This window comes from Heteronotia binoei, chromosome 7 (genome assembly GCF_032191835.1).
Source record: "Heteronotia binoei isolate CCM8104 ecotype False Entrance Well chromosome 7, APGP_CSIRO_Hbin_v1, whole genome shotgun sequence".
NCBI classification, from domain to species: Eukaryota; Metazoa; Chordata; class Lepidosauria; order Squamata; family Gekkonidae; genus Heteronotia; species Heteronotia binoei.
In genome coordinates, this window is record NC_083229.1 from 134,810,353 (window position 1) to 134,823,337 (window position 12,985).

The window sequence follows — 12,985 nt, forward strand, 5'->3', positions numbered from 1 at the left end:
GCTCACAAAATGATACAAACCAGTTTGGTTCGTAGGTTTTGTCCATCCCTACACATCACAGCACACAACATTGTGCTTCCATACCATCAAGTAGGCGCAGGTGGGACAAAAGAAATTTGCAAGACAATGACATCATAATGTCCTACTGTCCATGTTATCATAATCTTAAATCTTAATAAATTCAATTCATGAGCTGATTCCTGTGTCTGGTATTTAATTGTATTGGTTACCATGCTGTACTAATACACTGAAAAATATCAGTACAGAATGGTAACCGACACAATTAAATATTAGACCAAACTGCAAGTACATTACACCATGAAAAAATAACATAAGGAAAAAACTACACGACTAACCCCAGCTTCTGTCCCTGTTTGTGGCTGTTCAGATTAAGCAGCCTTTCGATTTCTGTTCCATTTGCATTCAGCAAACAGACATTTCTTTACTGCTCTCTTAAACCAAGCCTTTCCAAGTCCTATTTTCCAAACAGAGTTCCCTTTCCTTTCCTGTCCTCTCTTCAATTCTCCTTGCCCAACTGCTTAGAATATTTAACCTTCCACTAATCAGATGCTCCATTTACCAATCTGACCAATTGCAAACAAGCCAAGCATTAACCAATCCCCATCCATTTCTAGTCTTTCTAAATTCTCCCTCTCTGAACTTTTTTTTTTTTTAAAGCCCTCTGTTTTGTTATTTCAGGAAAGCCCTTGCTTTATCACAGACATATACTAGGCACTGCTAGGAAGAGGAGAGGAAAACCCGAGGCAGTTAATCTCAGTCTCCATCTAAATGTGTAACCTGCCCTCCAACCCATTTTAAAACAGATTAGAAAAGGCAAAACATCATAAACTCTAACCCCCAGGTCCTAATTACTCAACGTCAGCAAACATTATCGGTTGTCTTCCATTGTATAGGGGGATGAGGGTTAAACAAATTCCCAGGAGGAGAGATCATCAAATCACCAATGACCCTGTGTGCCTTTACGAATAGAAGTGGACTGGGCTGGTGGTAAGACTTGATCCACAGATCCTGGATTTTGGTGGAGAAACTCTTGTGACTGCATCAGGCCAAAGCCTCAAGAGCACTAAAAAAGCCAAATCCAGCCACCTCACCTTCTGGCATTACCACAAAACCTGAGCCAGGCAAGCAGGAGCGCCTATCTGAATGGCCTCTTTGTGAGCAACTGCTCATGTGACAGGGAGCCACAGCTGATGTAAGCTTTATGTGCCCCTTGGAGATGGAACCGGGCAGCATTTTGGGGGAAATGGAGGTGGCAGTCGCAGATTTCTTTTTCTTTTTTTTCAATTGACAAACAATCAAAACATATATTACTGAACATAGGCGTCACATACAACTTTTGACATCTAAAGAAGCGTTAGGAACTCATCTATTATCTATAACTTAATCTATCTTATGATTTCAAAATATTTCACCCATTTATACATTGGTCCCCATGTTTTCTCACATTCTATGACATTTCCTTCTTGTATTCTTGTAGTGAGCAAATCCATTTCTGCTATTTCCATTATTTTAACAATAAATTCTTTTCTATTAGGCGTTTCCCCTGTTTTCCAATATTTGGCATATAATATTCTGGCAGCAGTTATCATGTGTAATAAGAGCTTTCTCTCCATCTTAGTTGTCTCAATTTTGCAAACATTTAACAAATATAATTCTGGTAAATGAGGAATTTGCTTTTTTAGTATCTTATGAATCCATATAGATACTTGGATCCAGTATTTCTTCACTATGTCACATTGCCACCACGTATGGAACATTGTACCTTTGGTTTTCTTACACTTCCAACAGTCGCAGATTTCATGGCTGAAGTGACTTTTGGCTCTGAAGGTGTTTTAGTTCATTTTTGGTGCATTTCTAAGAATATTTTTAAAAAATCAATATTTTCTACACATTCTGCCCTTTTCCTGACATTTAGAGATGTCCCATCATGAGGGCCAGTCTCCAGAGAATGCCAAGAAGGGACTGACAAGGAGCCAAGCCTTTTGTTCACTAGACCAGCTATTCGTGCAGTCCACAGGCAATGCTCTCGCACTCCAGAAACCACAGGCTAAGCAAGCGTGGAGAGGTCAAACACAAGCAATTCACAACTCAGGCAGCACAGACATTGTTGCCATCCTTCTATGCAGAAAACTCCATGCAAGCAGAAGACCAGCATGTCAAGGTCAAGTCTTCTGACATATCCTGTCATGAAGTTGCTTTTCTAAAAGTAGCACAAGCATTCAAAAAACGCTGGCTCCCCCTCTCCAGCATGAAGCTGTGTGGCCAACTCAGCCGGTGTCTAGGCCAGGCCTCATTCTTCCAAGCCTGTCCCTACATCACAGCCAAGTCCACAGACCTCCCCACTCGACTGTGCCTGGAACCCCTGCTATCTGTTCCACTTCCAACATCCAAGTGACAGATTTTCCACCCATGGGCTAATGTACAGGTGCAACTGTGGGCTTCAGGTTCTTAGAGAGCCTTTTAAAACAAAGGTGTGCACACTTCTGAGTACACAGCACTAACTCTTCAGCAACACGTCACTGAACAGTTTGAACGTTCCCTGTTGTTTTCTGGAAGGGAAGCCTGAAAGCCCAAACTACCCAAACAATAAGGCAGAATCACTGTCTCCAAACTAGGTAGTCCATCTTCAGAAAAGGCATGCATTTATTTTATGCAGTTATTTTTTTCCTCTTTGATGGAGGTGGGGGGGGGGGAGAAGAGAAAGAGCAACTGATCCAAGTGCCTCTCATTTGCTATAGCCTCAAAAGGTCCTTTGGAGGGCTTAAAAGCACCTTGTTAAACCAGTCTCAAGTGGCAGATTTGGAATGAAAAAGGAACATTAGAACCAAAAAGAAACTTCAAGCCTTGGAGGCCAAGAAATGTAGGGGGTGGAGAGAGTTACTTCAGGCAGCCAGTGATTAACTTTATTTAAAGTTTCAACTTTACCTGACCTCATTGCACTAGACCAAGATGAGGAACTACATCCTTGACATTAGGTGAATCAGCAGAACAAAGTCTGAGTCCAGTCAAGTTTTATTCAAGGCGTGAGCTTTTGTGTGATCTCTGAAGAGTAACTTTTCCTCCCAGCAGGAGAACCACAAATACTGGGGAACAAAAGGCCAGGGACAATAATCCAGACCTTCCTGGGGTGTTTGAGTTGGAACCCCCCCCCCCGACTGAACACTCTTCACTTCTCCCCTCCCCATGTCTTTGGGCCCACTCAATCCGCCTTATCAAGACCACTCCTTTGTCCACAGGTCCCACTTTGACACCCCTCCTATATTCAGGCTTGGATTAGGGAATCCCCAGCTGTGCCCTCTGAAGGCCTCTCCCCCACCCCCCCGCCCAACAATTATAGCCTTAAAACCAATCAGGGATATAAGAACATCATCAAACAATACAAGGCAGCTCCAAATCATATCTCTACAATAGCCCCTCAAAGCAGGCCTAAAATCCACCACTAAAAAGTCAGCCCCCCTCAACTGGAAGCCTGCCTAAAGAGCAGGATGTTTTGGAGAACAGCAGAGGAGGCTTCAGGCGGGCCTTGGGGGGCAGGGGTGCCTTGAGTGCTCGCTTTGGTAGGAAGGGGCACAGAGATCAGGGCTTGAGAAGGGGGGTCTTGGAAGTTAACAACCAACACTTTGAACTGGGTTGTTCGTTTGATTTTAATACGGTCAACGACCAGGACAATTCAGAAAGAATTTACAAAAGCTAAAATACATACAAAATATTCAAATATTGCAGTATGGACAGTAGGAAATGGTATATAAAACAGCAATTAAAATTTGGCTCCGGAACATAATATAGCATTGCGAATTTTACATGCAACTGCAAAAAACCTTGCCCAAGGACCTGTAATCTGTGGGTTCACTCCCCTAAGAAGCTTCCTAGTGATCTCCAGATTAGAAAGACTGAAATGGCCCTGAAATCTACATGTTGAGGGACTAATTAACCTTGCCCGTATCTCCTGGTAAAACTGGCATGAGAGAAGAACATGTTCAACAGTTTCGGGGGCCCCTGTTCGATGGGTCTGGAAATAAACCGGTGCACTGGGATGATGCAATCCCTGCATCCAGTCCCGTCAACAGCCTGGCTGCTGCTTTTTGGCCCAACCGAAATCTCCAGCTTTCAAAGGCAGGAAACCAGCCAGGTTGGGCCTTTGGCATGACTAAGGGTTAGGGTTAGAAGGGTCGCTAAAGGAAGATGGGGAGATGGCAGAGAAACCCAATGAATTCTTTGGATCTGTGTTCACTGCGGAAAGTGCAGGGGCATGTAGCTAGGACCCCGCCACCCTTTTCAGGAAGAACATTCAAAGAACTGAGACAAACTGAGGTGACAAGCGAGTAATTCATTTATTTCAATTTCTATTCCCACCTTCCTGTGAATGGGCTCAAGGTGGATCACAACAGAAATATAATAAAACAATAATTAATAATTTAAAACAGTTAAGAACAATATAAAATTTAAAATACAGGTAGCACTGCCTAGACCTACTGGGGAAATCAAAAACCATTAAGTTTTCAGGTCCTGATGGCATACTTCAGAGAGTTCTTAGGGAATTCAAATGTGGAATTGTTGATCTACTAACATGTATATTTAATTTATCATTAAAATCAGCCACTGTACCAGAAGACTGTAGAGCAATAAATGTTAGAGTTTTGAGAGGGGTCCAAAGGGTAACAAGGAAATTATAGGCCCATTAGCCTAACAACTGTCCCAAGCAAATTAGTAGAGACTGCAATCAAAGACAGTATCACTAGGTTCACAGAAGAACAAAGCCTGCTGAGGGAAAATCAGCATGGCTTCCACAAGATTGGTCCTACAATCTTTTGAGGTTCTTTGAGAAAGTGAACAAACATGTAGATAATGGTGACCCTGCAGGTATTATTTATTGAACTGTCAAAGGGCAGAAGATTCCTAAGGAAGCTAAGCAGTCATAGAATAAGAGGATGAGATGTCTTATTAATTTAAAATGGGTAATAGAAAGCCAAGATTAGGAATAAATGGACAATTCTCACAATGGAGGGAACTAAGCAGTAGGATCCCACAAGGATCAGTATTGGGGCTGGGACTGTTTCATCTGTTTCAAATGATCTGGAACTAGGGGTGAGTAGTGTAGTGGCCAGTTCTGCAGATAACAATATTATTGATGGTGAAAACGAAGGCTGACTGTGACGAGCTATAAGAGGATCTCTACAAACTGGGTTAGTGGGCAGCAGTAAACGGCAGCATGCAACAAACTAAGTTCAAGGTAGTTAAGTGTAAGGTTATGCACACTGGAACAAGAAAAAAAATCCCAACTTCAGATATATGCTGATGGCATTTTATTTAATGAGGAGAGGAAAAGAGACCTTGGTGTTATAGTGAACAGGTAATGAAAGTGTTAACCCAATGTGCTGCAGCAGTGAAAAAAAATGCAAACTCTGTGTTGGGGATTAATAAAAAAGGACTGAAAATAAAATACTATATTATATTTTATATATAATAATAATAATAATAATAATAATGTTCCTGTGCAGATCTATGGTGGGGCCTCATTTGGAATACTGTGTACAGTTCTGGTCACCAAATGACAAAAAGGCTTTGCAGAGCTGGGGAAAGCAGAGAGGAGGGCAGAGGTTGGAGCTCCTTTCTTATGAAGAAAAGCTGAAGAGGCTGGGACTAAAAGGTTTAGAAAGAGAGACAACTAAGGGGGGACATGACAGGGGTTTATAACATTAGGCAGGAGTTAGAGTGAAATAACTTTTTCTCTGACTCCCAAAATACTAGAATTTGAGGGCATCCAATGCAGTTGATAGGCAGTAGATTCAGGATGAACGAAAGAAAACGCATATTTATGCAATGACTGATTAAAGTGTGGAATTTGCTACGAGACTGATGGCTACAATCACAGACAGTTTCACAAGAGAGCTGGAGTTCTGAAGGGCAGGTCTATCAGTGGCTACCAGCCGTGGTGACTGAAGGAAACCTCCACATTCAGAAACAGCAGTGCCAGGAGGCAACACCAGGGGAAGACCTCGGCCTCTACAGCCTATTCTTCGCCCTCCATAGTGACTGGTTGGCCAATGTGTGAGACAGGATGCTGGACCCTCACTGGCCTTAGTAAACCAGGGCACACAGGCTGTCAGGTCCCACCTTAATCGATTTCAGTCTTGTCTTGCCTGATTGTTTTTCTGAACCTCAGCTAAACTCCTTCCTATGCTCAACCTAGAGGGGCTCCCAACACCTTTCTTCTTAAAGGCACAGGCTCTTTTCTGGGCCAAGATCCAAGGCTGCTGAATGCAAAACTAGAGAAAGTGAGTGAAGCATATTAAAATAAGGAAAGATTGACAGTCTTGGGCACTGGATTCCTGTGGGATTTAATGACCAGAGAGTCACAAAGATAGCAGAACCGGCTGCCCTGCGTTCAGCTGTAGCTGTAGCTGTGGGAAGTATGTACAGCCCAAATCAGTGGGTGTGTCATTACTGTGCTATGCCTTTGTTGTGCTATCTGCTAAGGCACGGGGAGGGGAGAGGAATGCAAATTTATGGCTGTTGATGATGATCCATGGAGCTAATTGCTTCCTGGCTCATTTGATCAGATGAGGGGAAGAAAAAGGGTGAGGTGTGATTTTTATGGCAAGGGACATGGAGTTGATGCAGGCTTGTCAGCTGTGTGTAAAAACACAAGCAATCCATGACAATCCACACACCTTTACTTTTTAGCTTTTAAAAGATCTGTATCTAGAAATAAGGTGAGGGAAGGTTTTTTGTTTTGTTGCTCTGTGCTCAGGGATGTGTATGTCCCCATTATATCATTACTTTCCCTCCAGAAATGGTACATAAAGACTGCAAACATAAGCAGTTACTACTGAGAAAGCCCTACTGAGTTCTGTGAAGAAATGCATTTTTTTCTTTAGAGGTTATTTATTTATTTATTTTGGTCTCTCTGGACAGAGCAGGAAGGGGGGGAAGTCAGTTCAACTACTTTCCAGACTTACTTCAGCTCACCTTCATACAAATACTAATAGGTCTAGTTAGAGACAACTGGAGGGTCCGTTTCCTCCATTCAAGCAGGGAACAGAGATTTGGAGGTGTTAAATGCTAGAGAGGCTTCAGGAATGAAATCTCTGGAGACCTCAGAAAAAGCTTCTTTGACCTGCCTGTGTCAGTTGGATGGGGAAAGAGGCGATAAAACTCAGGAGAGCAAGGAGGAAGCTCTTTTTTGGGGGGGTCCTGAGTCCATCAGAGCAGACAGAACTCTTAGTTGAGTTCTGGAGGAGGCAGCCATTTTGACCATCCGCTGGCCTAAAGAGCTAAAGGAGACTTCAAGGTAATGGTAATTCTGTAGAGATCTGTAACTATGTTAAGGAACCTGTCCTATATTTTAACAACTGACAGGGCATGTATAGACAGAGCAACTATGTTTCACCTATTTCTTTTAAAACCCTTGCTCAGTCTGGTGCTGTGCTAAAAGTATGCTTGTAAACATTTTCTCTTTAAGAAATAGTTTATAACTTTTGGATGCTGGGAGTGGTTCTCTGTACCACAGAAACCTTCGCTGTCTTGGGCACCTTATTTCAAAAAGGAGTGCCAGGGAGAAGGCAGGCAGTGGGCAAGAGGCTATTCCTCCGGGGCACCCAAGGCAGTAATTGGTTCCTGTGGTGGCCAGGGGCTGGGCAGTGGGAGACACAGAGGCAAGGCCTCAGACCTTGGAAGGGAAGCAAGTCCTGGCCCTTTCAGTGGGCAATCCCTGCAAAAGGTCAGGTGGTGGTGGTGGTGGGTTACTGGAGGGAGAGAAAAGTCTCTCCAGGCATTGCAAAAACCTCGGAGGGCAGGGTGGAACACGGTCTGAAGGCTGGAGCAGGCACGTTGTGCCACAAGCTCCACTGGACTTCTGAGTCAACAACATGCTAGGAGTGACCTGCAAATCTCTGTACCCCTCCCCCATCTGACTGCCTGAGAGACTTTCTCTTCTCTTCTCTTCCCCTCCCCTATTATTTTTGCTTTCCCACATCCAGCCTGTTGAAGAATTCTGAAGAGCTTAAACACTTGCATGCTGTACTGGGAAATTTTGGTTGGTATTAATAGAAGATATTGCATGACTTTGACTTTTGATTTTTTTTTAAAAAAAAATACAGCATTTCACAGAAATCTGAACTCTTTTCCATTCACACCTTTTGCTTCTTGGAGCAGAGGCCTCACTTTTTATGTTTTTTTACTGACCTTTACACTACTAAGTATCATGTGCATTTATGTTACAGGAGTAATATTAGTTTGTCATCTGCCAATGAGATCTTCCTTAAACAAATATAAAAGTAAGCAAATGTGTACGCAACTCACCAAGATTTTTTTCTCTAAGGAAGTTTATTTCCTTACAATGCATTCCTATGTATAGCTGCTCCAGCCTATATACACTGAAGTTAATAGGCTTATACTAGAATGATTCTGCATAAGATTGAATGGGCAAAAAGAGTTCTCGCTGCCCCCAGACTCTTTTTGACTCCTCAAGCCAGTCACATGGAAGTAAACTGAGTCTAGTGGTGACCTGGATAGCTCAGGCTAGCCCAATCTAGTCAGATCTCAGAAGCAAGGTCAGCCCTGGCTGGTATTTGGATGGGAGACCTCCAAGGAAGTCCAGGGTCATGACGCAGAGGCAGGCAATGGCAAACCACCTCTGAACGTTTCTTCTCCACCACTAAACTGTTTCATGGGATCCCATTTCCTGATATAGTTCAGCAAAAGCATGGTAATTCAAAGTCCTTCAGATCCAGGTGTCCACATGGCCTCTTAAAGAACACATTTTGCATACCTGGCTGTCTCATCTGGTGGTCTGCCCTTCTTCAAATATGGAAGAAAGAGTCTAGAATCTGCTGCCCCATTTTTAATTTCTATATGAGCAGGGGGGAGGAATACACAACCACACCAGTCACAAGTGAATCTAGTTCATCTTCAAAATGCACGTTTGTATCGGGTCTGTCTATTTAAAATGATGTCGTCTATTTAAAGTGTTCTGTTCAAAAGGAACACACAACCCCAGTGAATTCTCAAATTGCACTGGGAGTGGGTGGGAGGGGGGGGGGAATGAGGCCAGGCTGAAATTGGGACTTTCTCACTCAAAGATCAGTCCAGAGCTCCCCCAAGCCAGAGCACTCTAGGGTTCCAAAAATGGAGACAAAATAAGCCTTTTGAAAACATTCATCCCCCAGAAGAACCAGCTGTCATATTTCTTGATCTAAACAGGGCAGGGGCAAGTGGCAGAGTCAGGCCATATGCTTCCTAGACTTCTCTCTGCCACAGCTAGACAGAAAAACTAGGGCCGACGAGGTGAACTCACCTCAACCCCCCAACACACAAACTGGCTTCCACCAAACTGAACCAGTATAAATTGGACAGTATAAATGTTGGTGTCAAGCTTTAGAAATCCTTGGTGCATTAGCTAGCAAAGCCCCCAGGGCTGGGGACGGACATCGAAGGGCCCTTTTCTAAAGTAACATCACTTTTCAGATAGATTCAGATGGGCAGCCGTGTTGGTCTGATGCAGCAGAACGAAGTTTGAGACCGGTGACGCCTTGAAGACGAAGGCTTCTGGGGGCACAGGCTGATACAAAGAATTAAACTTCTTGGCCTTAAAGGTGCCCCTCAACTTGGACTTTGTTCTGCTGCTTTACGGATGTGGCAGATGCTGACAAGACCATGAAGAGCACATGTGATACGCGATACCTAAGTTTTAAACATACTTAAATGTATATTTTATTGTTTTGTGTTGTAACCCGCCTTGAGCCTGTTTGTGGAAAGGGCAGAAATCAAATCAAGCAAAGCGAAGCAAACCCCTGCTGCTGAATGGGACCATTTAAGTGCAGGACCAAAGGAGAAGGCAGCTGGGAAAGGACTGAACTACCCCGGGCATCTTTATCCCACCTTCCTGCAAGGTGCTCAGGACAGCATCCCTCATCCTCTCCTCACCATTTTATCCATAGTGTGTGACTCTCCCAAGATCACCCAGCGAGCTTTCAAAGCACAGAGGAGTTTGGGCCTCCCAGGATCTACTCTGACACCCTGGCATGACACCGCCCACCAAGAAGGCAACATAGAAGGTTTTTGTTTTGTTTTGGGGGTTTTTAGGAGGCAAAAAAGCTGCCTTAGGAGTCCAAGCTCTTAATGCAGAAAGCTAACAAAGCTACAAGAGTCCATTAGCACCTTAAAGTCTAACAAAATAGATTGATTCTAGCAGTCTCTGAAGATGTGAGCAGTGATTCACAAAAGCTCATCCCCTGCCACAAATTTGATCAGTCTTTAAAAGGCACAACTGGACTCTTGCTCTTTTCAGCTGCTACAGACAGACTACATGGTGACCCATCTTGATCTAACCAAACTATAGAATCTTTGGATATGATCTAGCTTAGAGCTCAACAAATCCCAGGTGCCAGAAAACCCAGAAATGTCATTGGGGCACCCAATATGTTCATCAGCCATTTATTCTAAGTGCCTCTTGGTGATTCTTTGCAGACACACAACACTTATGGAGGTGAGGCACAGAAGTTCACTTTTTGTTGTGACATTTTAACCACTCTCTGTGTCAAGAAGTATTTCCTTTCGTCTGCCCTGAACCTACCGCCCATCAGCTTCAATGGATGCTCTTGAGTTCTAATATTTTGGGAGAGGGAGAAAGTTCTCTTTGTCAGCTCTCTCCACCTGATGCATCATTTTATAAGCTGGTTCCAGGTTGACTCAGCCTTCCATCCTTCTGAGGTGGGTAAATGGAGTCCCCAGCTTGCTGTGGGGAAAGTGTAGATGACTGGGGAAGGCAATGGCAAACCACCCCGTAAAAAGTCTGCCATGAAAACGTTGTGAAAGCAACATCACTCCAGAGTTGGAAACGACTGGTGCTTGCACAGGGGACTACCTTTACCATTTTTTATCATATCCCCACCCCCAGTCCTCTCTTCAGCCTTTCCTCCTAGGGAAGGTGCTCCAGCCCCCTCTTCTGTACTTTTCCCAGCTCTGTATCAAGGACTTCTGGGGTGGGGTGGGGTGGGGGACATGAGAGCATTACTATGTAAGCCACAGACAGTGAGAAGTACAAGCTCAGTTCTCCCCTTTCACATAATCCTCCCCTTGGATGATCTCTGCAGACAGTATTTATTCCAATTTTTGTTCAATTCTTGCTGTCTGCTTAGATGCTTCAATTAGTACCTTTTAATAGAGGCAAGCCTTCATCAGTCTCTGGAGGGGGGAATCCTCCATTCAACAGCATTAAAGAACTCTGGACTTTTTAACCAAGCTACATCTGAATAAGAAAGCAACACTGGAGAGAACAAAGTCAATCAGATTTGTTCACTCCTAACTCAGTAGGACATGAAGGCATTTCAAACAGTTCTTCCTTGACAGTCTAGGAGCCACTTACTTCAGCAAGCTATTTTTTTTAAATCTACCAGACTGCTCTTGCTGTAAGAAATTCAAAATGTCTTCCACTGGGATCCCTGGCAACCTGCCACCCAAACATGACGAGCTGAGGCCGGCTGAGTTCTCAAGTCAACCATATCATGTCCCCCTCAAGATCACCATCACTTTGACCCAAATCTGCACCTGTTCTTTTGGCTGCCAATGAAAATCCAGCCACATCTCACTTCACCTGCCCACATTAGGCAGCCATCTTTAAGAGATCTGTTTCAAATAAATCACATCAGCATATCTTCAGAACCTCCTGAGGTACCAGGATTTCAGTTCTGCCACAAAATCAAGTTCCCAATACTGAGGAATGACAGCTTGAGGCCCACTGAACTCAGCAGCAGCCCATGAAGTTTGGAAAACTGAAGTAAAAGAACTGGGCTGTAGGCTGTTTCAAAGACAAGCTGTGGCTCCGAGGCAGAATATTTGCTTGGCATCTCTAGCTGAAAAAGGATCAGTCCAAGATCTCGGAGCAGACAGTCTGGGCAGACAAGCGCAACTTTAACAGACCTACAGATCAATGTAAAGGCGTTTCCGGTATATTGTGAGCCCCACAGAAAAGCCTGTGTGATGTGCACAAAGCCACGTTGCCCACAGCTTCTCTTCCTTTCCCCTCTCCTCTCTCATTTAGAGAGCTATGGTTCTCTCAATATGCTACCATGATAGATAAACAGATCAGCATCCCAGATGCAGGCCAAGTAGAGCACATGGCTGCAGCTGCCCGAGAGCCTTACCATACAGTTCATAGCAAAATGATTGTGCTGCGTCTGGAGCTCCATCGCATGAGGGTGGCTGGCTCCAATCTCTGTGTAGCTGTTCAGAAACAGGCCTTTGTTGTGTGTGATCCAGTCAAACATCTAAGAGGAAAGCAGAAACAAATGCTGATTACAGAAGGACAAAAGGTTCAAAACACGGCTGCATGTTCACAAGTGAAGGACTTTCAAACAGGTTTAAAATCAAGGCTTTACAGTTATATAGAAGTGTAGATCACAGTCTGTCTGTGGCAGCCAAAAAGAGCAAGAGTCCAGAAGCACCTTCAAGACTCCCGCCCTGCCACAAATTTGGTTCGTCTTTAAGGTGCTTACTGTACTCTTGGCTCTCACAAAAGCTCCTACCATCCCACAAAATTTGTCAGTCTTTAAGGACTCTTGCTTTTTTTGAACTGTATGAATCTGGCTGCATCCAAAGAACACTGTTGTTGTTAGTACAAAATCTGTATTCTGTTTTCAACTCTTTCCCCCTATGTCTCTCATGGCAGAACTAAAGTAGATGTTCTTAGGTAGCAGAAGGTGCAGCAGCTTTCAGCTCCTGCCTTAGTACTGAGTGTATTTACAATTTTCCTTGCAGAAAATTAAAGCATTAATTGTTTTCTTAAAATGGAAGATTCTGTTCACTTACTGCGAAGTCTTCCTTCTCTGTGGTCCCAGAGTGGTCCATTCCTTCTACTCCTGGGATCATAGCTCCTCCTCTCTGTGGGCAGGGCCAGCAGACTTGAACCCAGAGGGGAGGAGCTTGACCCTCTGCTTTCAGTCAGTCTTCGAGCCCTCACACCTCC

At 43.9% G+C, this 12,985-nt stretch overlaps 1 protein-coding gene across 4 annotated transcripts in view; it reads right to left on the reverse strand.

Annotated features, from left to right (window-relative positions):
• TRIO (trio Rho guanine nucleotide exchange factor) overlaps nucleotides 1-12,985 on the reverse strand; it is a 287,901-nt gene that overhangs the window by 183,252 nt on the left and 91,664 nt on the right. For all 4 annotated transcript variants that reach the window (XM_060244315.1, XM_060244316.1, XM_060244317.1 and 1 more), the window contains exon 6: nucleotides 12,165-12,287. In XM_060244315.1, coding sequence (XP_060100298.1) covers nucleotides 12,165-12,287 — 123 coding nt within the window. The remainder of the gene's footprint in view (nucleotides 1-12,164; nucleotides 12,288-12,985) is intronic.